Source organism: Xiphias gladius, chromosome 10 (assembly GCF_016859285.1).
Source record: "Xiphias gladius isolate SHS-SW01 ecotype Sanya breed wild chromosome 10, ASM1685928v1, whole genome shotgun sequence".
NCBI lineage: Eukaryota > Metazoa > Chordata > Actinopteri > Istiophoriformes > Xiphiidae > Xiphias > Xiphias gladius.
The window spans coordinates 10,635,430-10,663,429 of record NC_053409.1 but is presented as its reverse complement, the minus strand read 5'-3'; the positions used below and the strand labels follow the sequence as shown (position 1 = coordinate 10,663,429).

The 28,000-nt window shown below is 42.6% G+C and overlaps 1 protein-coding gene across 1 annotated transcript; it reads left to right on the top strand.

Annotated features, from left to right (window-relative positions):
- The first annotated feature begins 35 nt into the window (after nt 1–35).
- On the top strand, nt 36–28,000 carry si:dkey-157l19.2 (uncharacterized protein KIAA1522 homolog). Its single transcript, XM_040136826.1, has 8 exons — nt 36–176; nt 9,009–9,327; nt 20,893–21,036; nt 21,182–21,225; nt 21,336–21,471; nt 21,649–21,756; nt 21,962–25,906; nt 27,016–28,000. The coding sequence occupies exons 1-8, from the start codon at nt 144–146 to the stop codon at nt 27,078–27,080; spliced, it is 4,794 nt and encodes a 1,597-aa protein (XP_039992760.1). The 5' UTR covers nt 36–143; the 3' UTR covers nt 27,081–28,000.

The following is a 28,000-nucleotide window of genomic DNA, read 5'->3' as shown; positions in this document are numbered from 1 at the left end:
AAAACAACGCCAGCCTCCCCCGTCGTTTTCCCGAAGTGCTTTTCACGGAAATGCTTCACCTGAAGTTTGCCTCCGGACAGTGAAAGTTTGGAGCTGGAGAGGAAGGACGCGGCGGGGAGACGCTTCAAATGGAGAGAGGGTGAATGAGCCCATCTGGTTCATTGAAGTCTCGCAAGGTATGACTAACAACTGTCGTATTGTTTGTCGTTGTACACATTTTAACAGATAAGTGCAGTTATTAGTACCCATGATGGATTTTTCTCAGTTCCTCCCGATAAAAACCTCCTTGACTGTGCTTTGGTATTTTAAATAGTGGGAGGTATAGTGTAGTGTTCTAAAGTCTCTATTAAAATGGCACGGAATCAACTTTGCGATGTGAAGAAAATGCAATATTAAGTGACACTGTTGCATCATGTTGTTTGGTTAGTCCGTTACAGTTGCTCAGACATACATATATATATATATAAAAAAAGAAAGGAAAAAAAACAACAACATCAAAGCAGTTCTGATAATAAAGAGAATAGTCCCCGCATGTCAAAGACAGGGCTCTAAAGTGTAATCAAATGTAGTGCGGCGAGAATGTTTGGCAGGAGGTGGAGTAGGCTCATAGGCATGCATGAAAAACTAGGTGTGGGGCATTTGCTTAGCTTGGCCTTGAGGAATCCTAAGCGGAGGTAATTTAAGACCTGTAGTGCTTCTCTCAGCTATGGGGCTTATGACAATGAAGACTATTGTGTTGTTTCCTGTCACTGACCCAGCAGCGGACGGCTGCTTGACAGCGTGGTGCCCTGGCGCTTGGTTGGACCAGGACAGTCCGTGCGCAGTTCGCGATAGACCCTCTGCTTGTTGATTAACCCCACGCAGATAACGCGGCCACCTCAGTACTTCTTTGGGGTCCCCCCCCCCTCCTCTCCGTTTCTCTGGACTTTTGGACCAGTGGCGAGCTCCAAATCCAGACCCCTCTGCAAACTATGCAGCGGTTGACGGCGGTCGTTTTTCTCAGCTCCGTGGCTTCACGTTTACCTCTTGTACCCTCAGGTAGGTGAGGCTGAGACAGAGCCAATTTGTTTGGAAAGGGTGTGTCGCATACTGGTGCTCCTTCCCTCAGCCGGCCTGCCGTGCCAGGGCTTGTACCCATGGAGATTACAGGTGTGCAATGGAAGCAGTAAAGATAAAGCAGAGCCTGGTAGATGGCTGAGATTCAGAGGGAGATGAAGGTAAACATCAAGGAAGGGACAAAATGATAACAGGGGGGCATTGTGAGAGATGAGGGGTAAAGAATTCACTGGAAAGAAAGACTGAAAGTCCATTCGGTATTCGGGACATGGTGCAGCCAGGTGAGTTCAACTTTTGCTCTGCAGAATGTGTTTCCCATGTTCACTCGTGACCCGTCCGCGACCAAAGTGCCAGCTCAGTGGGTGGAGGAGAGGGGAGAGCTGGTGGTCAATGAAGGGCGACAGGAGGAACAGTTGGTGTGTAATGGGTGAAGACACATGATTATGTGTGTGAACGCTGAGTGAGTGATGCCTGCGTGTGTGTCATGCAGGCCCGCAGCGAGAGGAAAACTCCCGGCCGATGAGTGGGATACAATGTGTTGTTAATCAAAGGGATTAGCTGATGAGTAGCTCATCAGTGGGTCCTCATCAACACTTCTGAAAAAACCGAACCAGTAGCTGTTAGGGGCAGTAGGGCGTGAAAGAGAGAAAGCATGCCCATGTGTGTTTCTTTTCTTCTAAGAGTTCACCTAAGTTCACACAAGTTCTGCTCAAAACTAAGGGACATTTTATTCCTGCACTGCAACTCAGGCGACCGTCAGACCGAATGAGCTTCAGACTGAAAGCATTTCGAAGCAGCTCCAGAGTTTTTTTGTTTTGACTGGGGCAGAGCAGAGACAGTGAAATGCCAGGATGTATTTTTAAACACCCCAGTGTCCAGCTGTGTTTGCCTTCACTGCGAGCTGGTCACTGCTGCTCCACAGCGGTTTCTTTTTTACCCCCGCCTGACCTGTCGGTTCAAGGGTCTTAAGCTCCACAGAGGTGACAGTCCAGACTTAGACCCCTGGCAACCCCTGGAAGTAAAGTAAACAAGGCACTTTACAGAGGTTTGCCACTGTCTCTGCTGGCTGCCATCTCTGAATACTGACAGAGAAAATGAAAATTTCAACAATTTTTTATTTCCTATTTTTGGAATGAAACAAAAAAGAGAACAATGGACACTCAGATTCTATGGATTCAAACACTAACATTGTAGGAACTGACCACAGTTTACTGCACTTTCCTTCAAAATGTAGTTTAAAATACTCTACAAAGAAGACAATTGGACCAAAAGTTGTTTGTACAATTATATCACATACTAGGAAAGTGCACATATTAGGCATTGTTGATTGCTACAGTATATCAGCCACTGAAAATGTTAGGGCTGAAAGCGATCAGTCCATTTAGTTGTTTGACAGAAAATTAATTGGCAACTGTTTTGAGTTGCAAGTCATTTTCAAGCAAAAATGCCAAACATTACCAATTTCAGGTGTCTTGGTTTCGAGTTTTTGCTACGTTTCTTTGTCTTATCTAATAGTAAACTGAATATTTTGGGCATTTTGCTCACGATTTTCTGACATGTTATTGACAAAATGATTCATCAATCAGGAAAATATTCCGAAGATTAATCAGTAATTAAAATGAAGTTTGAGCAGCTATCCCTGTTAGAACATTGCATTGACTTCCGTTCGTTGTTGACAGCCTAACCCAAACCCTAACCCTAGCCATAACCAGTAGCTCAGAAATGAGGTTTCGCCCCGTTAGGACCGGCCTTTGGTCCTGACAAGGTCGGTGTTCATACTGGGAAAGGTCCCTAAGAGGCACACACGCGCACACACACGCACACACGCGCACACACAGGCCTCACATTTGAATGCAATTTACTACAAAATATATTATCAATGTAAACAAAAATTGACCAAAATGTATTTCTATACCTAGGAAAATTCATTTTTTTAATGTTATTGACAGAATACATTAAAAAATCTATCATCTTTTCTGAGGTAATTTATGTTTTTGCATTCTTAGATGCTTATTTTCCTAAACATTCTGTAACTAAAAATCACCCCTGTTTCCATAGAGGCAAAATATTTCCCGCTGAGAAGCAGTCACTGAACAATAATCTCAGCCAGGGCGCACAACCACATATTATTATGGTATCTCAAAATGATTCTCATGCGCCAGCAATTATCCTCTTTTCTTTCATGACTCGGTCTCCTAGGCCACTGTATGAGGGATGTGTGTCAGGGAGTGGGGGCAGTGAGGGAGGGGGTGAAAGGGGGAACAAGAGGAGGGGACGACGGGAGGAGGAGGAGGAGGAGGAGGAGGAGGAGGAGGTGGTGGTGGTGGTGGTGCACGTGGGGGGCAAAGGCAGATTTGGAGAGAGGACTTCCTCAGTCGGTAATTATCAATCTCTCAGGAATGTAGCCGCTGCTCTTACCAGACAAGCTGCTGCACGGCTACAGCGGCCTCGCAGCGCGCCAGCTTGCATTACCCCGTCCACAGATCGCACGCGCGCACAAGCACAGACTCACGCACACATACACACACACACACACACACACAGACACACACACTCACACACTCAGTGTCTATAACCTCAGTGATTTCAGTTACATAGCATTTTGTTTTAATTTAGCCATTATTGTCTTACAGCCTTGTTGTGTTTATTTTTATCACTATCATTACCTACATGGTCATTTTCTGTAACTTTATCCTTTCAGCACCAAATAAAGGGACCGCATAATGTTAGTTAGGGATTGTCTTTCACTCCAAGTCCTTCACCACTGTGTGTTTATGCTGATATGTTGGTATGAAACCTAACTCTAGGAAACTTGTGGCCATCCTGGACTCGCGCTCCTCACATAAAATTTTTCTTGAGCTATCGGTGCCATTATTTATGTTTCTTGTAATCCTCTCTGTCAATATAAAAAGAAGTCTACTGTGACGGAGGAGACCACTTCCTCTAAGATGGGAAATCTTTCGTAGAGGCCTCATTCCTCCCACCGAGCTCTCCTAAAAAGAAGAATCTCATTCCACCGGCCGTCCCTGGTTTCAACCTCACCAACGCGTGGAACTGAGTATTTCCAGTTTGTCTCAAAGAAGCCTCATCATCCATCACAGTGCTCTTCTTGTGCATAGAGTGTTTGCACATGAGCGTGCAGAGTTCTAGTCCAGACAAGGCTGCTTAAGTCTGCTCTTGAGTAGCAGTGCTCTCCTTTGTTTGATAATGCCCAGAGAAGACAGCCAACGCCCTGATTGAAACCTACAGGTGCTGTGCAGTAACACCAGTTTTCACACTGCTAAACAATTGCCGTTTAGTTACAGAGTAACTTTAAGTGTAGTTTAAAAACTGTTATTGCCCAAAAACTGTCTGTTACTGTAAAAGCCTTTTCTGGTGATCTCACACTGAAGACTGGAACAGATCCAAAACACCCCTTTTCTCCCGCAAAATGGAAAATATTAACCTTGCTAATCTGTTATTTCCTTCTTATGGAGACTAACAACATTCAGCCTGACCTTAACCTCAGCTCCGTGACAGCTTAGTCGTACCATGTGAAATCCAGGGGTACATATGAATGGCCCTCTGGTTTTCTGGTTAAACGGAGCCAGTCCTAATTCAAACAACGGTCACTGCCTGTATCACCGCCACTCCCTCTTCGCGCTGCCTTATACCCTGACGGAGCAGTGGAGCCTGCTCCATCAGCTTCCCTGTGTGACTCACCCTGCCGTCAAAGCTACAGTTCCTGGAGGACCCCCCCCCCCCTTTCTCATTTCCTCCGCCACTGCCTGTGAAATTCACATTGTTCATATTTGCCAGAGTCGATAAGGGTGTGATTACACTTGAGATTAAAAGGAGTATTATGTGAGGTCACTGTAAGTTTTGTCACAGGTGGAGGGCTGCTCAACTTTCCAGCTGGAGTATTTTAGATTCAATAATATCTTAACCTACTTTTGTATGAAATGTTTAAAGCCAACTTCTTTACCACGGGGTTGCAGTTAGGCACACAAAATATTCATTGGGTGTCAGAAAACCTTCATAACCATAGGCAACAATTAAGAGTCAGTTCCTCTGCTGTAAACCTCACCTTAAAGGCATTCTGTTTAAAAAAAATACCCAGAACTACTTGCAATTCTGCTTCGACACAGATGTGTCAAGGGTGTGTACATCTGAGTCACTTGGATTGAAAGTTGTTGTCAAATATATCAGAAACTGGCTTTCCCTCTTTCTTTAAAACATCAGTTTGTCAAAGAAATGTACAGTAGAGCCCAGTGTAAGATGGTCTTCTGTGGTATATTTTCCTGGAGTTAGGACCTGTCTTATACAGTAGCCTGCGCTACTGTGCTTTGCTTTAGGCAAGACAGGCGTCAGCGCTCTGCGTCACTTTAGCTCTGTTGACCCCCTTGCGTAAAAGTGGAGATGAGATTTTCACTGGAAATGATGTTCTGAAGCGCCACGACATGCAACGTACAGTAGCCGTCGGAGGTACATGATCAATAAATGTCGTTCCCAAATATGCTGCATCTCGCAGTCTATGTCATGACAGTGTGTAAACTACTATCAGCTCCAGTTTACTTTATGCTGATGTGTACACACTGCTGTCAATGTCAAATAATCAGTCACTGCTGCAGGTATTGACACACTGCATTGAGGTTTGCTGTGTTAGAGCAGTACCTCCTGTCCAATGTGATGGCCTGACGTCTTTTGTAAAGGATAAGTAAACAGCGTGTTGGAACACATGCCTGCTCTGGCAGGACTGGGGCTGGGGCTGGAAACCACAGCGAGTTTAGTGTGTGTGTGTGAGAGAGAGAGAGATTGAGAATACAACTTTTTTGTTTGTAAATTGGCTTTGGGCACATGACTTGATCATGATCTTTGTGATAACATGGTGGGCCCTGATGCGGCACAAGTGTAGGTGATGCTGGTGGAGGTTGTGTATGGTTATGTCGCACAGATACTCACAAGTGATCTGATTGGAAATTCTTCTTTTCTGCCAGAGGTAGTTTGTACTTTGTGTATCAACGTTTATGAATTCAGAGGTCTGGTTAGGGCTTAAGTAATGGCTGGGCCAATGAAGTGACTTTGTAATTAAGATGTCTGTGCACTGGCTTTGAAAAGAGATTGTGAGTTTATGGCTTATTTACAAGAGAGAGGATTGTGCCAAAATAAAGCTAAACAGATGTGACGTTTTCTTTACAGAAATAGTAAAAAAAAAATAAAAAAAATCAGGAAAACATACTTATAAAGCGGTGAGGATTTTAAAGGACACTCCACTTCATGCGTCAGCTCATTAAATTTGTTTGCAAAACTGAAAATTGTAAATTACAGGTTGTTTGGTGTAACCACAGCAACGGTGGCACGAGTCAACTCCTTGTGACCAGACTACACAGACAACGGGCCGCTGGGTGGTCCTCTGCCGCGTCCCACAGTTCTTAGCATTACTTTGGTCCCTCTGTGGTGGAAATAATACGAGGAGTTACTGCACTCCCAGCAGCCCGTGGGCCATAAATGAACAAACTAGCCCCTCTTTTCCCGAGAGAGGCGTCTGATTATTGGCGATTGTAGCCAACACAGATGCACGGCTCTTAGTCATGGCCAAATGACTGTAATTTGGAGCAGGAGAAACACAGGACATAGTAGAGGGAGATGCCTGTTGCTTTTCTCCAGAGAAGATGGATGCAATTTTTTTGTTATTGGCCGTTCACTACAACTCACGCCTTATAGTACGTCTACTCCATACACACTGTCCCACCTCAGATCTAGTGCAGTGAATAACAAGTTCAACTTGGCTACATTAAGATAAACTACTTCAGAAACGCCCATGTATGTATAAAGTTTAGAAAAGCATTCAAGTGCTTTAAGTACTCAGCTTAAGCCTCTCATATGGGGCTCTGACATGAGTTTGGATGCAAACCTCTCCTTCTGGACAGGCCAGAACCAGATTTAACTCTAGTTTTTAGCGATGGCACAGTCATGGCAAATGTTCATGGTGCCCGGAAAATAAATCCTCATAACTTGCTCTGACTTTTCCTCTGGGAATCGAGTGTAACTGTTCTGCCATAAAGTCTACTATAATGATGCCTATAATGTTCAGTTTTTGTTTCAGCACTGAGGCCATAGTGATGGTGTTGTACTGGACTGTGTTATTGAGAGGTGTTTCCAATTTAAAAAAAAAAAAAAAAAAAAAAAAAATAGAAACAGCTCTCAATATAATGTAGTCCAGTAAAGCACCACCTTTAACTATAACCTCAATAATAAAGATATAATGGAATTTACACAATTCTGAGAATATCAACAAAAACTGAACATAATGAGCTTCATAAAGAAAGAAGCTGTGGGAGGGCTGTTGTATTGAATTGCAGGTACAGGTATATCTAATAAAGTGGCCTCTGGTGAGATCCTGCCATTGTCAAGGTTCGACTGGTAAAGGCTAATTTATGACCAGTGTATAGTATGTAAGGCATCTAGCTTCATAAAACGCACATCTGCTTGAAAAAAATTCTCCACATGATACCAAACCATAGTCCTCTGACTAGTCATCACAACTCCCCCTCTATGTTACACAGAGTTTGACGGTGAGAAGCAGTTAGGAAAAGTCACATTTGTAATCCTCAGAGAACATGACGTAGGTCCCTGTGGTTTAGTTTCATCTCTTTGTCATGGGGCAGGACAGTATTCCTAGAGACCATCTTACTCACACGTTGATTGTGCTAAAGTTTGTCTGCGCCTTCTTTCATCCACGACCGTGAAGCAGCATAGCAGCCAAAATCTCTTCATGAACATTCTCGACAGCAGATCATCCAGGTATTCATAAATCTACCACTCTGACTCCACTCCCACCTTCTCCCAGTCTTTGTCTGCTTATTTACAAGCTCTGAGTCCTGTCATCTCAAAAGCGTGTTTCTACTTTTAGCTTGTGATTTTTGAGATAAGTATCCAATAAAGTACGCACCTGGAAGAAGCCCAGTATAAGCTACAAAGTCTCAGGACTGAGACAGGGAAATCTGCCTCAAAGTAGAGGAGAATGGAGGGGAAAAAAAAAAAAAAGATAAAGGAAGACAATGAAACATAAGAAACATTAAACAGAAACTACATTATGTGCGGGGATCGTGAAAAATGCCTCGATCCACGTTGGTGACTGTTTATTTCTCCATTCTTTAGCTCTTGGTGTGCTGTTGTGGCTGTGTGTAAAAGTGCATGAGCCTACGGGTGCGGCTTTGTGAATTATGACTCCATGTTATGGAATGAAGGGAGCGGTGCCAGTTCTTTCTTTGCAGAACTGTGAAGTTTGGTTTAGAGACAGGAGGGGGTCTGTGTAGGCTGAGCGTGTGGGCTGAATGAGCAGTGCCCACGGAGACGCACAAACACAAATACAAGCAGATATACGCAAACACATTCCAGTTGGGGTGGTATAAAGAATAAGACTTTGCAACTGTGGACACTTGTCCGATGCTGTATTTATTTGTAGTACAACTGGATTGATCAGCTTTACATGAATCATACTGCTGGTTTTATACACTTTACATTACTGCCAAGCATTCCCCAAAGCATGGTATACGTTTTAGTTTGATTTTAAACCTTTATAACCAGTTTTTCTTTGAGATGAAAATCCCCTTGCTGAGACTTGAAACGTGCTTTGGAATAGGTAAACCATCATCGTGAACCTTATTGTTTTTGCGGTGCATCTAAAGAAGGACCAATACCTACTACTTCAGCTGTGGAAAAGCATGAGAATAATGACCTCTATTGATGGAAAGTCAAAGGAGGAAGGCAGACAGTAATCAGATGTAGTCATTGTTGTAAGAACTCTGAATTTGGCAGCTGTTTGACTCAAAAAAGTTTCTTTGCAGGAGTCAACTCTCAAATATCGGATGTTATGATTTCCATGAACATATCAGCAAGGTTGGTCTGGATTAACCTCCGATCTCTTTTCCTTCTCTACTTTTTTTTTTTTTTTTTTTTTTTTTTTTCAGGCCGTATCTCCAGTTCCAGGTGGTATGTCAAACCGTGACTCGCTGGGGTTTGGGGACCTGCTTCCGCAGGATGTGGTTCAGGTTTTTGCCCAGGAGAAGCACAGCAAAAGGGGCCGCAAGAAGCGCAGTCACTCCCTTGGCCGGGCTCTGGGCTGGCTGAAGGGCAAGAAGAGGAAGGATCTTGGCGCTAATGGGCAAAACCTGGGTCTAGGTCCTGCACTTGACTTGGCCTTGGATGGGCATTCTGCTGGGCATCAGGGTGGACACAAGGGAGGGCAGAGGTCAGGAAGACAGACACATCCACACGGAAACAGTCATGGTAAGAGCCCACAGGATGCTGGACTAGAGTAGTTTCAACCCATCTTTTATAAGTGAGTTCACATTTTGTTAGTTGCTCTGTGGTGTAGTTGACAGTACACTACATGCGGCATACTTTCCAATGTAAAAGAATAACCTGCAAAGCAAACCTTATATTTCCAGAAAGTTATTGTACATGAATTGAAGTGATGATGGAGGGGCGTATCGACAGGTTTGAATGTTTTAGCCCAATAACTAAATTTTCAATGTTTAAAAAAACATTTTATTTAGCACATCACTGACAATTTAGGTGGGACAACTCACCAGAGCCATAGACATTATAAGACTCTCGTTAAATAAAACATTAACCTGTAGAGAATAGGAGCAGAGGCACTCTTTGACACAGAAAATCTTAAATATTTAATAAATGTAGCCATTGTTTCGGCTGTCATCTACTAAATTGATCACGAGTTGAGATGCTTCCAGATCTGGCTGGCTTACCACCAACAGTTTCCTGGGGAAAACCACGAGTTTTAATTGAAAACCTCCAAAGGGCCACTGGTTTCCATTTCACCATAGAAAGAGAATCATGTTGCAAAGACTTGAACCCTGCTTAGTATCCAGTCCATTGTAGTGTACGCCTTTTGATTTTTGCCAGATTTATCTCGCCCCTGGGTAGCAATGCAGTTGCAAGCATTGCTGTTGCGTTTTCGAGTTAGCTTGACCAAATTTACATTATCCTCTTCATGGCATCTGTTTTCGCTCCTATAAAAGAGCTTAATAATGTAGGACAGAGAGAGAACATTAAATCAAAAACCATTTTTATATTTGATCAAAACATTGGTGTGTTTTAAATGTCCTGCTTTTTATCTTTTTTTTTATCACTGAAAATGAAATATCTTTGGGTTTTGTAGTGTCGGTTGGATATAACAACAAATGGAAAGGAAAAATGATGTATTGATGAATGATATGAAACATTATATATATCATATATTAGTTTTCTCTGACAGAAATGCAGTTCAGCAGCTGGAAATCAGTTTCTGTAAGTCAGAGCATGCTTGAATGCATCACCACAGTGTCTCAGCCTATTGCTAATTGTAGTGCCATACAAGATAAGATACCTCAGAAACACGCACACACACACACACACTCAAATGTAACACACAAGCAACAAATGATATATTTCAATGAATCCTCAATCTCAGTCAAGGCCATTCCAGTTGATTAACGTTTTGTACTGACATGAAAGAAACCAATGGGTGCCTGGAGGGAAGGAAATTGATCTAAAAACCTATCTAACAAAATATTTGTCAATAAGATGTAGCATATTATTGCCAAATGAAGCCATTTATTGCCGTGTGGCCCTGTAATTAAAGTATCATTGCTTAACAGTAAGCTCTTTGTAAGTATATTAAATATATTCCTACGGAGAGCAGTTTAATAACATGGAATCCTAGAGGAGTAGGGATACGGTACTTGGAACTGGTTGAATATCCTGCTCGTTGCCTCCGAGGCATGTGTGTTTGTTCACTGGAGAGATGTTTGAACAGACTGACTTCCTACTCGCCTTCTGACCTTCAGCTCGCTTTGTTTGCTGTGAAAAAAATCTCTGTCCGTCCTGTTCTGTGATACCATCACTTACTTGCCTGGTCGTCAGGTTTCACGGAGGGTGAAGTGCTGCACTGTGGCTGCTATCCACACGGGACATGCAGGAAGTGGAGGGTGCATTTTATATTAACTTGCGCACATACAACCACACGGTCAACAGCTTAAGTAAAACCCACACTCACACACAAAGTGAACCCGTGAAAATGTTATTCACATACTCCTGAGAAAATTGTAGCAACACTGACTTTTGCCAGAGCTGTGCTCTGCGGATCTTGTTGGAGCTTGCACATGTGCCCTCATATGTCAGCATGCTGCACTATAGCAGTCTTGCCTTCTCTTTGTTACTACGTTTTTTAGTGTAAACTGTAAGTCCTAACTTTAGTTTTATACCCTCATTAATCACACCTTGATGCAGTCAGACCCGAAACACAAAGACATCAGACAAACAAGCCAAACCTTGTTTTACTGAGTTGTCTTACGTAAAAAACACAAAAGTACCAGCGGTGCTTGGTTAGGTCTGTTTTATGTGTGGTTGTCTGGCAGTGCTTCTGCACTCTAATTGCTTTACAGACAGAGGAGGCTCCGCCTGTTTCTTTTGCTGCATCTTCTCATGGTGGAAGCCCAGGGCTTGTCGTTCTGCGGGAAGGGTGTCGGGGGATTTCCACGCGAATCAAATTCATTCAGTCTGACAGTCAGACTATACCCACAACAGAGGATGAATATGTATAAACATGCTTTCAGCCACATCTGTGGCATTGGTAGATAGTCAGTGCATAGGCAAACGCTACAGTGTGCATATACTAGACAACATTACACAATCTTTGCACTTTATTTTGCTACTTCAGGTTGGCCACAGCAACAGTGTGAAGCCAAGAGTTTTGTAAGAGAAAGTAAACTGTTAAGAGAGATAAGGTATTTCTCCTCTATCAAGGTCAGCTTAGAGGCTACCTCCCACATTGAGCAGAGGCCTTACTGGATTTCTTTTTAACCAAAAACATACGCCAACCTTTATATATTGTTGTGATGGCAGCCAGAATGAATATTCTTGTAAAGGGTATATCAGTTGCCCACTAAGCTGGAAGTGTTGACTATTAACTGTGATTTATGCAGCAGGTATTAACATACGCTGCTGTTGAGCCCTCAGCAATAAATACATTGTGTATGGCCTGCAAATTGTTGGTGCTGGCAACCGCCAAGGCAAACTCCTTGCCAGACTCCTCCTCTGATTAGAGGAAGATCTCAGCAATTCCCAAAATGCATCCAGAGGAGGTTTATTGCAGGAGCAGGACAAGGGGCAATGTATCACACTCGCCCATAAAATTGAATACCTCCAAGCTGAGCCCCTGATGATGATCTGTATTGATGCCAGAGGGGCCTCCTGCCCACTAAATGCCTGGTATGGCAGGCACAGTGCCAGTTAATTAAAAGCCATGCCAAGACTGTTACAGTTAGGAGGGAACAAGGGGTTCTGTTTTTTTTCTGACCCCTCTGCTCACACTGTTCCTCATTGCACTGGGGCACTGGTACCCATAAAGGATCAAATGGACTGAGTATGTATGAGACTGGTATATTGGCCTGTGGCAATTTAAAACTTGACACACGCACGACTTTCAGTTCTGTGTGAGCTTCAGTTCAAATCCATCAAGATTAGAACACATCACACGATTCTTCTCCAGTACACCATGCTTTATTCAGCTCTCTCGCCTTCATCAGTGCGGTGTCCGAGGTTGTTTCTGGTTTTATATACAGAGATAAAGGGAAAAAAAGTAAAACATACAATATTACAACCAACTTTTCAAAATGTTCTTTACAAAATGCAATATTTCACCTTCAACCATCAGTGGATAAAAAGATTCTTCAATGGAAAGAAGCACAGGAAGCTCCCTGCAAAAGAGAGCAAATTCCTCTCATTGGGTCATTTCCTTTGTCAAAACACAGTGCACTCATATTTTTTCCATCGTTTAATCTTTTTGAATTACCCTTACTAATTTCAGAGTCAATCTATGATTGACCCTAAACACACCCATCTTTAAAGGTGCTATATGTAAGTTGAGGTATTGCTACATAGCCATCATTAACAGCTGTTGATTTATCAGTGTAGGAGAAACGTTTCCATCACTCCTTTTCTTCTACTTAAGTTAGCATGCTAACCAGCTAGCCCCGGTCCGTCCCCTCTCGTAATACCACTTTGCGATAGTAAGTCGCTGTAGCGTCCAGTCTACCCGCAGTCCAACATGAGGGGATGAAGAAGTAAGCGCTGCTCAGGGGGGCGTATTCAAACCTCTTGTAACTGCCACGATGGCTGACGCTCTTGGCAAGCGGCCATGATCGCCGGGAGTTGACAGACTTAAATGTGTCCATGTCACCAAGTATGGAAAATATATATATGCAGTAGTAATGAAAAAATTCTAAGAATACCCAGCCCTCTAGTATTTACACGCATTCATGTGATACTGTACGTCTTCAGTCGGATAATAAACCAAACAAAGGAGCCTTCTATTAATACATCAGAGTGTTTGCTTCCCAATTTCATTTAAGGATGACTGTGCAGGTTGATCTGGATTCCCTGTAAGAGTGAGCTTTCAAACCCAGGGTTTGGATTACCTTAACCTTTGCTCTTGCGGGAATGTATTTTTGTAAACAAGCCCCATGGAGTTTGACCAGAGAGGGACCTGCATAGTAGTAGGTTTTGGAGTGATAAACTCTGGCCTCCCGAATTTTTCAGCATGGTGAACCCAGTAACTCTGCATTGTGTTCTCTGATAACCCAGGCAACGTTTCGTCCTGAGCCGAAAGGTAGAGGTTATCTGTCTTTACATTCTAGTTTATTTTAATTTGTCTAATCCCTTACATTGTTTAATATGGCTCTTTGCCTACCTGTCTGACAGTGATTTATGTCCTTGCTGTCAGTTTACTCGATCCTGTGTAAAACTAGACAACAGGCCTATCTTACCTTCATAATGGGCTACAACAATCATTCCCTTTTTCATTTAAAATGAAAATGAGGTGAAGGGAAGACTGATTAGGTCATAGAGTCCTAACAGGGTACACTCAGAAGGTCACCTGTTCAGTCTAAACACTCCCTGAGAGATTCTTCACATTCCTGAGCTTTATAAAGATATTTCTTTGAGGAAGCTAGAAATAGGGACCTCTTTGTGTGTGTGAGTGTATGTTCGGCTTGCATGCCAGGTTCAGATCATATGAGCCCTTTTATTTAACTTCCTTTGTTGAATATTCAGTCGTAGACACTGCTTAAGTGAAACAGGATTGTTAAGCCGGACTTGCTTTACTGTATTTACCGTGTCAGTGTATCATGTAATGTAAAGCCCTGTCAGTGAAAGGTGCTGTGTGGAGCATTTAAAGCCGTTGATAAACCGTTGCCACATCGGTTTTGATACAGCTGTAAAAAAGATTTGCAGCTTCAACGGGTTCATCATGGGGTTAGTATTTGTATGAACTCTGACAGATTGTATTTATGTCACTAGGGGCGATAGCATTATAGCATAAATTAGGAAGAAAGTGTATTTTCAGTGAAAGTAGAGCTCAAATTTTCAGTGTTGTGATGATGACAAAATAACAGTAAATTGCGGGAGAACAGGTTTGAGAAAACTGACATGTGATAGTTTCACTATTCTTCTTCTCATGGCGGGAAGCAATCAACCGCCTTTTTATATAATGTCACCTCAGGGAGATATGACCCTCTGAAAGATGCTGTCATTATGTCTTCATGTGAAAAGCACTTACTGATTCTTGCCTGTGCTTTTATACATTAAAACACCTTTGCGGAGCAAGGCTGAGGTCAATTTCCATGGTACTTTTCAGGAAAAGGGCACGAGCGTTTGTCACTTTAAATATGAAGTAACTGACGATTGAGGTCAGGCGGAATACAACTCTCACAAGCATGTACACAGCACAAACACAAGCATACACTCTGCTCATGTGTTATATATTGTAATTGGGTTAGAATCTAGCTGATGCTGACATCATGGGATTTTCTGTAGTTAAGGACTTGATTATCTGTGTAGTAAATAGTTACACAAATGTTTATAGTGTTTATAATCACAGGGTTTTATGTGCATTAACCAGGGTTTTAATTCAAAAATTGAAGAGCCACCACACCCAAATGGCAAAGGAGATCATATTTAGGTCACTCAAATGGTAAGAGAGCTAAGTGCCCGTTTGCCCTCTAGTCCCATCTTAATATTGTGCTCATGTTTCATTTCATTGGGTTCCTTTTATTGTCTGCAATCCTTTAATGTTAGGTGTCTGTGTTACTGCTTTAAATTCATGAAATCATACATTGTTTGATTGTCAAGATATGGAGATACATTGCAGTGGCTTTGCACCAACTGCACAGGCCAGGCTATTGTCATGATAGGAAAATGTTTGCCAACACACTGTGGCATGTCTACAGAGAGACTGATAAATATGCGGCTGGAAAGTTTTGTGAGTCACCAGACATGACTTTTGCAGTTAAATTAGAGAGTTTTGGAGCACGGATGTTTACTGTAAAGAGTAGAAATTCACGGTGCAATTACTGAAGATAACTCTATTGGTTTTACCTCACTAGTACTGCAAAGTTCGGTAAAGGTGTGCAAAGTGTTGGTTGGTGCAATTTCCCTGTCTGGGAACACACTGTTCTCTCAGGACCTGTTCTAGGACTGGAGCTGTGATAAGCCTGAGCTCTGCTTGTATATAATAGAGTTGCTCAGTCAGCACAACCTGGTGTTTTAGTGTCCAGAGGTGTTAGAGTGGTGATCCACCATTTCATTTATTCTGAGGACATAGAATTAATAGTAAACACTGTGAGGCAGTACTTACGCACAGTTGTGCCCTGAGTTAAATTCGTTAGCGTTAGCATGCTAACGTGCACACAATAACAATGTTAACATAAAGTTTAGCATGTTTACCATGGAAACCACCATTGTAGTTTAGTGTGTTTGCATGCTAAGATCTGCTAGTATGCAATAAACACAAAGTTAAGCCGAGGATGCAAGTAATTAGATTTGCAGAGATTTGGTCATAAACCAAAGTATTGGACACATTTTGACCCGATGTGAAAACTTTGATCCGCTGGTGGTGCTAAAGGAAAAGTCATGAGATCACCAAAGTCAGTAGGATCCATCGTCTGGGGACAGTGAATGTGTGTACAAGATTGCATGGCCACTCATCCAGTAGTTGTTGAGATGTTTCAGTCTGGATCAGAGTGAGGGACTTGATAATAGACAGACCATTACCATCTTGAGATCCACGCCACCAGCTCGCATGGCAAAAAATGGTGTAGCAGTTGGGCTTTTTGAGGTTTTTTTAAATCTGCCTAAATTTGCCAGAAACAAATTAAACAGTTTTTCTTCCTATTCAATTTGACTCACAATGATCAGCTTGTTATGAATTTCACCTTAGGTAAACCCAGTCTATTATTAGTGTTGCTACACACATTTCTTCTACTGCCAAGATTATTGAGCTCTTTGCTTACTTATAACTCTGTTTTTATTTTCTGTAATCACATTTTTAGGAGCCTATAGCAAATTTTTATTTACATTAAACAGGCACGAACAGGCCTGAATATTTTACATTCTCCTGCAGAGTTTTTATGGGATACGATTCGTCCCCTATGGCTAAACCTATCGGTGAGACGTCATCACTATGACACTGGCACTGAGTTTTAGACCAGGAGTTTTCTCACTCTTTACCTTTAAACTCTGAAGGTGATAGATAAAGACTGTGGGGAGGTTCAGGATGTAAACTGATGCTAGGATATTAACTATGGTGCATAAAGTGACCACCTGCAAGTTAATAGTAATAGGTAGAGGTAGAGGTATCTGATACATGCTGATTTGCTGGCATTCAGAGTGTATTGTCTGACAGTGAATTAGAGTCTATCCGTGCGTGCCAGATGATGCAGGTATATCTGTTACCTGGATTGATGGCCTTGTCACACCACACTTCTTCCTTCCTTTCTTTTGGCTGTGATGTTTATATTTAATTCATTGAAAAGCAAGAGCATGAAGACAGTCAGTGGAGCAGGCGGCTTTGACCAGGATGCATTTGTCCAGTGGATCCAGACTGTACATACTTGGTTTTGGAGCAACAGTGAGCCCTCAGCCCTTTCCCACTGTCATCACAGTGCGTTCAGTTGGGTTTGTGCTGATTAGAGAGGCTTAAGCACCTGGCAGACAGCACCCTCAGAGCTGGAGAAAATGCCTCTGCATGGCTGTCTGCCTGGCGGTGCAAAACAAGAGAGAGGGGCAAGTTAGGGCAGGGACGCGAGATGTGTGTTGGGTATTTGCATCTGTTTGATTCCCATGAGGCGATTCTAGGAAGAGTCGCGTCACATGAATGTCAGTTTTGTCTGTGTCGATGTGTATGTGTGTGGTGTTCTGTCTAAAAGCAGGGGTCTCAAAAAATACATTTTAACTGCATTGTCTACACTATGAAACTGAGCAACAATCCCTCTCCTCTTCCTCATTCCTAGCATAGGGGCCTACTGTCCTGCACATTTAGTAGAATAATGCCACTAGATTGCATTGACGCATTCATGGACTGTTTATCAGGGCCTTTTTAAAATGGTCTGAGCTCTAAGTCAAACTCTCTTCTTGGTTTAGAAGAGACCCCTGATATAAAGTCTCCACTCTCCACGACATCTATAGCTAACAAGTTCAGTGACAGCTCTCTTTATCATTTGCCGATTGGTTAAAAAAGCTTAAACCATTGCTCTCATACATCCCCAGTTTTTTTCTCTCTTTTTTACAATTAAAAATCACTTTACAGAGCAGTGTTTCTCATCTAAAATCAGTAGGTATAGTTACTAGTTAATAAGTACTGCCATGGTTGCATATCATAAACTCTCTTGACTGCTGTCTGTTTTACTGGTTGTAATTTGCTTACTGTAGTCACTGATTCAACATATTTCCTTAAACCTTCTGTCTCTGTTTAATTCCAGAGAATATATATTTTACCAAAACAATCTTGCCAACAGATGTTTGCTCATTTAAAATGTTCTACTTTAAATCCACCATTCTTTACGTCATAAAATTTAATCATAATTCCCATCTTTTTTTTTTTTTTAATTTATACATATTGTTTTTCCTCTGTGGACGCTGAAGTCTGCAACTTGAATAAACTGGTCATGCAGTATCTCATCCATTAGATTTAGTGTGTTTATCCAAATCCAAGATGTAAACATCAGTTTGGGGTTCATACATAATCGCTACCAGGCCGTTAATACTGCCAGCTTGCGCACAATCCAGCAGTGACAGATGGTGTCTTTAATATGTCAGTGATTAATATGGTTACAATTACAATGTGATCACAGAACCAATGATAATATGACCCCCTCATTAACAAGCAGTCATGCCCCACCCATCACTCCAGGCCTCTCCAATCAACTGTGTACTGTCATGGTAACTAGATAAGTGTTGTCTTAGACTGACTTTACCCTACACATGCGTATCAACTCTCTGTTTACATCTGTAGGCTGCAGTATCCACTTTAGCAGTGAGTTCTATTAAAACAGTGAACTCTTTCTTCTTGTTAGTATGTCTTGGTAACACATGGGATTTATTTCTTGTCTTTTCTTTGTAAAATGCTTTTGTCTGACTCACTTGGTAGGATCACAACCATGGGAATGTTTTCCATTTGTTCAGATGTCACACATTCCATGTCATGTCTGCTCAGCACACCAGGAAGTGAACAAACCTCTTAGCTGAAGATTAGTTTGAGGTGTCCTAACTGGAAATGAAAAAAAGATGAGGAATTTGTCTCAACAACAGAAATTTGACTCAAAAACACGTTCTAAAAAAATTGTTTTGATGCTACCAGATCAGAAAATCCATCTTTCGATAGCAGCTCTTGATTAACTGAGGAATGAAAGATGTTCTCTCATCCTGTCCTTCCTTGCTGCACAGTAACAATTCTAATGTAGTGCTACTGGAAACAATAGGGAACATTTTTCACATGTGTGACCATGTGCAGTGGAGCTGCAGGCCTCTTTTTAAAAATGTTTTAATCTTGTTTTGGGAATAGATTATTTCAATTCACTTACTCCCCCTTGTGGCAAAACAATACAGTTATATGTCTCTTAATGAAGTCTGAGGAAGTATATACATTTGCTGGGTTGCCAGAGCTCTATATTGAAAATGGTGTACAATCTAACAAAGCAGTGTAGTGTTATTTATTAACAGTACCAAAGCTGTGAGGGAGCCACCCGTGACGCCGTCATACCTCAAATCCCCGACAACAGCTTTCTCTTTGCTTTTAATGCTTACATGTATGATCTCGGTTTGATCTGTGTCCCAACTGACCAATCCGGGGTCAGCGTGCCTGCAGATGCGGAGCAACAGTGGGGATGCTGGGTATCTATTTGAGCAGTGACAGGAGAGAGGGATGGCAGGAATTAGGCTGCTGAGGATTAGTGTCTGAGCTCTGATTGTCCAATGGCTGTAAAGACCTTCTTTGCTCTGCATAGACCTGAACTGACAATAACAACTTCATGAAAAACAAGCAAGATTACCATCCTGTCTTGATCTTTCCAGGATGTTTTTTGAGCTGACAGACTGCGGACTACACCTTTAGATCTGATTTTTGTTCTTCTCTCTTTAACACAACTCAGACATAGTTTTGATGCACTTTTACATGGTATAAGAGATATCATGGTGGTGCTTCTGACTAATAACTCTAATATTTACTGCTTTCCTACAGTCTTCAAGAGGAAAGGTGAGTGAAAGCAGCTCATGCCGCTTGTTTGTAATTTTGAGACAACCCACCTGATTGGTTTATGACTCAAACCAGTTGCTCATGCTCGGATTGTTGAAATTTCTTTTGCACTATTCAAATATCACCAGGTAAGGGTGGATCGACTGGCTCGCCTATGACAGGCAATAAAGAAATTAAAGTGTGGTCATTCACTGCAGTTGTAGACCATACAAACCATTTTGAGTGCGTAATATTTACTCTGCTGATAAATAACATGCTCTGATTCATGGTCCAACTATAGCTACTGATACTTGTCAGGAAAACAAGTGATTTGAATTTTGTTTATTAATAGATAATTGACTATTGGGATTCTCTAACACCAGAGCAACCGTAATGCTGTTACAGAAGAGACAGTGGTAATAATTAGTAACGATCAATGAGCACATGGCTGTCATGGCTAATTCCAGCATGGTCTTATGGCGACAGTGTGGACAGTGCAGTAGGTGGCTAAATGTAGAGCAGCTGTCACCATTACATAAAAGTGTCTTAGCAGGCTGTCAGCCCAGTGATCCCAGAGTGTGACCTGGAAGCGTGAGGGCACCATCTGTATTACAGAGTTGCATCGCATTAAAGCTAATGTAGAATCATTCGTAGTTTATTGCTTAAACTTATTTAATCCTTTTAAATTTGATCTAAAATTGACAATCTATACAGAGTTTTGCACATTCTGAGTAAAGTCATAAAATTAAAACCAGCCCAACCCCAGCAAGTCATTAGAGGATGTTTTTCAGGTTTTTGGAATGCATATGACTTAATGCAATTTGAGTCTCAAATTGTCATTTGTTGTGATGGTGCAAATGGTTCATGACTTGGTGTTTTATAATTAGCTAATGAAAGATTGAACTGATGTACTATGCATGCAACAAGATGTGACAGCAATTTAATTAGTGTCCTTTTTTTCTGTCTTATTAAATAGTACTTGGGCTAGAAAAAAATCCGTAATACCAAGCATATGTTGATGACAGTAGATTTTTAATTTGATAATCCCCTTTTAAAAGTCATTGTCAAAGTCACTGGAGTTTAATCCTGCATGAGTGGAACTGGAGTAGAGCTTTTTTAATTTGCACTCGCACTCTCAATTATATTTACTGTTCTAGTGCTTAAATGTCCCTGGGAGACACCTGAATGCTCTTGCTCGCCCATATGGACCTCTTATCTGCTGTTACAGTAACACAGAGCTTTGAGTTCATCCAGGCTGATCCCCTCTCCCCTCTCTTTACTTTAAGCTGTCCCAAAGCGAGATGATGATGACAAGGCCCCGGCACCCCTGCTGCTCCAGGAGAATGTGTTCATTGAGGCCAGCAGGCCCAAGTACCTGGAGGACCTTCACACTGAGGCCCTGGAGGGATTGAAAATGATGCAGCAGGAAGGTATAAAACACTCTAGTGATACAGTCTTTACATCTTTACATCTCTGCATATTGCTCAAGAGATTTTGCACCAGAGGATATAAACACGTTTAAGAATTTTAGATGTCATCGTACATCTGCAGAGTTAAATGTTCCTCTCCTTGCAGAAACCAATAATGGAGTGGAATACCAGGATAATGAAAGCACAATTGTAAGTGACACATCACACCCAGAATTGCTGTTTTCTTACATATACTGCAAACTTGTACAAGTGATTTTTTTTTTTTTTCTTTCTCTCCTCCTTTTGCCTCCTTTTGCCAGTCCACAATGACGGTCCAAACAGATGGAGAAGGTGGAGGTTTTATGACAGACAGCACCATTCCTGACACATCCTCTGTCGTCTCTGTACAATCATCTGTGTCCACAAGATCGTCCCGCTCTGGACTCACCAGGCAAGGTAATTTAACCATAATTCAGAACACCTCTTGGTCATTATACAACATACACTATAGTGATGCACACAAAAAATTACATAAAATGTAACATTTAACGGGTGAGATGTACAGATTGGATTCATTTTAAAGAATCAAAGAATCAAGTTTTTCTCTGTTCTCTCTTGCTTCTTTTGGGCTAGGATCAACGTTCAGGCCCTTGAACTCTGGGAAGAAGACTGAAAAGACTAAAAGGAGAAGACACAGGAGGACTGTTGTGGGTATCCCACAACATGTTCAGAGAGAGCTGGGTATGCAGCTAGTTTTTCAAATGTATTACTGACAAAAGACATCTATCTGTGAATTACTCTAAATTGTGAGTGCTATGTTTACAAATTTTAATAGTATTAATGTTACTTTCTTATATTTAGAAAATAAATGAATGGTTTCTTTGAATTTCCATTTCTTTAATTGTAATATGAACTAGTGCTAATTAGTCCTCCTGTCCTCTATCAGGGTTGGATAGAGTGGGCTGGACAGTGACTCAGAAGTTAGATGAGGAAAACCTTTATAATGGTGAGACAGATGACAGCTCCACCACTGATGGCCCACAGCAGGCAACAGAGTCACAAAAAGGAGCCAGTGCCGGCCTTCAGGATAAGGTCATCCAGTCCCTAAACAAAGACCGGGTCGAGCAGTTAAGTGCCACCCATGCTGGTCATAGGGACGACCTGGCCCTATTGCACCGTCTTGGTCCTGACTTGTCAGGTGGACAGAGGCCCCGGTCCCTGGCTGTTCCCTGGATGACCACTGCCAACAGCCTCCAGCAGGAGCCGCCCAGTCCCGTCATGTCCATGTCACCCCAAGCTGCTTACATGTCCAAAATCATTCCCAATGCCGTGTTGCCACCATCCATCGAGGTGGTAGAAATCAGCCGTGGACGGAGTCGCAGCAGCCTCCGCACTGTCAGCAAGAGCAGCCTGCTGCTCTCCAGCCCAGCCCCCTCCCGTGCTTCCTCTAGAGCATCTTCATCCAGAACCACCTCCTCCAGAGCTTCCACCATCACCTCTGCCTCCCGCTACAACCCCCCCAATCTGTCTGACAGCTCTTGTTGGAGCAACTCGGAGTCCTCAGAGACCTTAGTGTCTGACTCCTCAACCATCTCCAGCGGAAGCGGCCACAGGCAGAGGACGTCACAGGACGGAGATGCTTCTGCTAGAGAGGACAAATTCAGTGTTCACTCCTCTATCAGCGGGGCTTCCAAATGCACGTCTAATGGAAAGCTCAGTCGGAAAGCAGACATGATCAAGAGAGAGGGGCAGTTCACACGTAGCCTCTCTGTCATGAAGCCGAAGAAGGCTCCTCCTCCTCCAAGCCGCTCCTATTCTCTCCACAATAAGATGAAGCGACGATCGCGTGATCTAGCAGAGGTTAGGGTAATTTCAGGGGAATCTTCTCTCCATAGGATCTCAACCTCAGGTCAGGAAAATAAAAAAAACAAATTGGGATCTTCTCCTATGCCCTCCAGAATCGTAGACAGCCCTGGCTACAGTGCTGACACCAGTTCTCTGGACGACTCTACAGGCTCTATGTCGTTCAGTCCCATTAAATCCCAGGCACTAAAGGCAGAGGAAGCTGCCAATGTTGAGGAAAAAGTTTCCAGAGATGCTTCACAAGAGAAGAAGGAACCACTTAAGGAAAATAAGCTAAGCAAAATAATCTCCCCGTCCAGTGGCTACTCTAGCCAAGATGCCACATCCCCACAGCTTTCTAAACAGCCTCACAGCTCATCTCCAAGGCACAAAAGAGGCATCTTAGCAAAGCTTCAAAGGTTATTTCCTGGGTCCACTTCTGCTGGTTCAGCTCCATCCCCTCTCACACAGCCAGAGGCTCCTGAAAACACTAAATCCACTGGGGATCCTAAACCTGACTCTGTTGACACAGTCGGCATCAGTGCCTCTGTAAGGACCTTGAGAGAACTCTTCAACATCCCTCCGCCACCTAAAGTCCACGCACCTCCACCCCCTCCTCCAGAGGTATGGGCTCACAACAAGCGTACCTTTGAGTTGCTGCTGGGACCCCCGGCACCTGACAACGTGTATGCTATCATAAAGAAGAATCCAAAGGACAGGAGACAACAGAGGCAGTGCCCCTCTGCATCTACAGAGGGCTCTGTGAAGAGCTTGGTGATAGAAAGAAAACACAAGGATCCTGCTATAACAGTGGAGTCGATTAATGGATCCCTAAACGTATTGGAGAGAAAGAAAGCTCAAGATAGTGTGATTTTGAATGCAGAGACTTATAAAGAGAACAATGAAAGACTGGCTGAGAATGTAGACTTGAAAGGAAATAGCAAAGTGACAGAAAAAGATGAGAAAGTAAGAGTAAGTGACATATTAAATGGGATGTTAGTGAAGGCTGTAGAGAAACGTGAAGACAGGCTGGCAGCAATGAGAGAAGAAGAAGCCAAAAAGACATCCACAGAAGCTACAGGGGTAAAGACAAACATGGATACCTTACCTGCCATTTCATTATTACGCATTTCTCCATCCCCCTCTTCACCGGTGTCGCACCATCCTCCCCAACCCCTTGCCAAACAGACCACAGTAGTTGCTTCTGTCACATCAGCAGGAACTGCTGTGTCCCCTGAGTCATCCTGGCCTCCACCACCTCCACCAATGGCACACATGGGCAACGGTGGGCCTGATGACATAGATTTTCCCCTTCCGCCTCCCCCATTGTTTGGTGAGGTAGGGTTAGACATACCAGTTCAGGTGCCACCAGTGAGGTTCGTTCCTGGTAGTGACTCTTCTCGTACAACTACATCTGTTGTGTCAGTGGTGAAAACAGAATGCATTAAGGAGACATCAGAGGCTGAACCACAGATGTCCAGTTCATCCCAGGGGATTGCACCTCCACCACTGAGTATCCCTCCTCCCCCACCCTATACAGCTCCCCATCCACCAGCTAAAGCAGTTTCCCCTCCAACGATTAAAAAGGTCTCTCCACAACCAAAAGAGGTCTTTCCACCACCACCTACAGAGGTTTCTCCTCCACCACCTACAGAGGTTTCTCCTGTGATGCTCAAAAAGTCCTCTCCTCCTCTGGTTCAAGAACTCCCCCCTGCACTTGTTAAAGATGTCTCCCCTACAGAGGTTATCGAGGTCTCCCCTCTGCCTCCTAAAGAGATCGCCATTCCATCTAGTGAAGACGTTGCTCTTCTGTCTCAAGAAGATGCCTCTCAATCTTCTGTGGAAGCAACACTTGTTAGCAGGCTCAATCCACCACAGAGTATTCCACCACCACCATCCCTACTGTCACAACCCCAGTTGTCAGAGCAGGATATTCATCTTTCACAAGAGAACATCCCATCAGAATCTGAAACTAACCCAGTTTCATCTAACAGTATTCTCACTCTCCCGCAGAGTGTTCCACCTCCACCTCTCATAGAGCTTCTGCACCAACCTCAGGTTGTACCCTCAAACACTGATGGTCCAGCAACCGACAAAGCCCCACTTTCGCTACCATCCAAAGTCTCAGAACCACCAGCCACTGAAATGTCTCCTTCAACTGAAAAGGCTCACGAACCTGATCCTTCTTCACCTGTAAACATTCCTTTACCTCCACCTTTACCTGTGCAGGGTCTTTCCAGTATTAAGCACCAGCCTAGTCTTGCAGGCACAGAAAACCAAAGCCAAGAGCTGACCCCGGCCCGTGTTATACAGGAGGAGCCCACTCCCATTGTCACCCCCTCACTCCTGCAGATGGTCAAACTGCGGTCCATCAACAGCAGTCCTGAGCCCCCTAAAGCTCAAGAGCAACTACAGGCTGAGGTCACAATGCGGAAAAAGCAGCCCAGCAATCAGGTCCCAACCTCATCTGCCTGTGGAGAAGCCCCTCAAAAGCCAATCAGAAGGTCTCTGATAATGACCTCTGCCACAGCCACTTCTCCACCTGTCATAGTCACTTCACAACCAGCTCTGCCCAAGACCCCATCTCTTGTGGCTCCCTCTACATCTTCATCCACACTCAGCTCCCCTACAAAAAAGTCTCCTCCTGCCATGACTGCCTCTCGTTCCATGAACCTACAGGAGGCCATCCGTCTGAGGACAGCGGCAAGATCAAAAGAAAGCCCTGCATCTTGCCTCAGCCTGCACTCACCTACATCACCAATAGACCTCCATAAGTCCCCCTCTGGCACAGCAAGCTTTATTTTCTCCAAGAGCAACAAGAAAGTGGTGATTGAGACCAAGCAGGTGCCAGAGGACAAGGCAAGTGTAAAGAATAACCTGGAGGTTTCCTCTGTATCAAAGGTGGTGAGTGAAGCAGAGTCGGTGAAGAAGGAAGGCAAGGTGCCACCACCTGTAGCAAAGAAACCCAAATCAAAGGCCAAACAGAATGAGACCAGTGAAGGGACGGAGCAAACTGCAGGACAGGAAGTACAAAAAGAGAGTGTCCAGGGTAAGAGAGATTATCCACATGATGTGTCATACTTGGACTGTAATGATGTAAGGACTCAGTTCTTTTGTTTGAAACAAGTGTATGAACAAGAGTCTACAGCCATCATAGTAGGCCTGTGAAATTTTACTAAGGCACAGCGTTGCTTTGAGCTGAATGCTCATGTTAACATGCTAACATGCTCACATTGACAATACTAACATGCTGATATTTAGGCTTCATTCATGTCATTTCGTTTAGACTGAAATTACAAGCTGCATCAGAAAAAACTTTCATGTCAGCCTCCAAATTGCAATTTCGAGTCTGGGATATCAGGTATTTTCTGACAGCGACAATATCCCCCACTTGGTGAAGAGAGCTACAAGAAGTGCCAGCTGACTGTTAGCAAAATGGCTGCAAAACCATAATTGTTGGCAGTCAAAAATCCAATATTATATCTAATACAATCAATTCAACTAATTTAAAAAGAGCTATAGACCATTTGTTTGTAGCTGGTTTCAATTAAAAAACTCTTTCAAATACCTAACACTAAAAGTGGCTAATTTAGGCTATTTAAATGATGTGATTACAAATTTAGTAGTGGGGTTAACAATCTTGGAATAATGCAGGAACACTCCCAAGTCAAATTAACAGGCAATTTTCCTGTTCTCTCCATTCTCCAGACATTGTGTGAATACAGCTCTAGCAAGTGTATGGTTATGGGTGTTCTATGTTCATTCACTTTTTTAGTTTTTAGCTTGTGCTAATGCTAACATTTGCTAATACAACAGCTGACACAAGTGTACAGTAGGTGCAGTTTCTCACGTAGTTTCTCACGGTCAGAATAGAAAAGCACTGGACGAATGAAAGAAATGAGAACTCAGGGAATCACTGAGATGATTACAGTTCATCATGAATTGAATGAATGAATGAAAAATATTTCATGGCAATCCATCCAATAATTGAGCTAGTTCCCTCCTGGCTAAAGTTGCGGACCAACCAACTAACCTATACCTACAACCTCCTTAGAGCCATGCTGTAGGCTTGGCTAAAAGTCCCATCAGTTGTTGTGTTTTTTGTACATCTTTTCCGCACTCAATTAAACAAATTCTGATTTCATTCTCCAACCTCAGATTCTGCAGAGAAGACAAATGGGACAGCAGGTACTGTTGAGGGAGGAGAGACACCATCGTCATGACCGAAAGACTGAAGATGACCTGGAAGGACTTACCAATAACACTGAATTCACTGCAAGTTTGTCTTTGTGTGTGAGAGACAAGAACCTGGATTTGGAGAGATGAGATGCTTATTTCTAAAACTGCATTTTGAAACATTCTGGATTTTATAGAAAATCCTTTGAATTTGATGTTAATGGTGTGGGTCTTAATGTACACATTTTTCATTTTACTAACAATAAATTGTTTCTTTTCTTTTGCCAGAGAGCATTCTGAGTTTTACTGTAGCGAGAGATGGGAGTATACCGCCCTCTAGTGTCGAACAATGATTGTACCACTTATGTCCTGCTGAATCAGAGCTAGTAGTCAGTACTCTCAACATTGGGACTTTTGGGTGCTCATCTGTAAATACAGCAACATTTTGTACATTTACTATATCCAGTAATGATGGATATGTGCTATAGCGTTCTGTTCTGTATTTTTCCCCCAAAGAGTTTCCACACCAGATATTTGTTAAAAAAAATATTAATTATCTTAAGTTATTTTTCCTGTCATGTTCAGTTCATGTTCAGAGAAGAGTCTCTACATGACAGAATGTCTTCTTTGCAATGTTGTATTAACCTTGATATCATCATATGGATCAAATTTGTTTATGTAGGTTTAAATCCTATCCAAATTTATGTTTTTCTCAAAAAAAATACCATGTTATTTTTTGATTCAAAGCTATCTATGCGCATAACTGATAACAGACATGGCAAGTAATACTGGAATTGTTATTTTCGAACACATTTTCTGCTTTTAGTTACTGATAATGGAGGCTTTGCCTTTCTAATATTATGGCTCAAACAGTGGGATATTTCTGTGTTGAACTATAATTATGTCACAAAGACAATGTAATAAATGATCTATAATGAAAAGAATAAAGATTTATGGACAAATGGAA

Excerpts from the sequence above, each read along its gene's own strand:
- si:dkey-157l19.2 (XM_040136826.1), top strand. The coding sequence starts at position 144 with ATGAGCCCATCTGGTTCATTGAAGTCTCGCAAG. Across the intron at positions 21,757-21,961 it reads ACATGTTCAGAGAGAGCTGG|GGTTGGATAGAGTGGGCTGG; the intron begins GTATGCAGCTAG and ends GTCCTCTATCAG. Across the intron at positions 25,907-27,015 it reads ACAAAAAGAGAGTGTCCAGG|ATTCTGCAGAGAAGACAAAT; the intron begins GTAAGAGAGATT and ends CTCCAACCTCAG.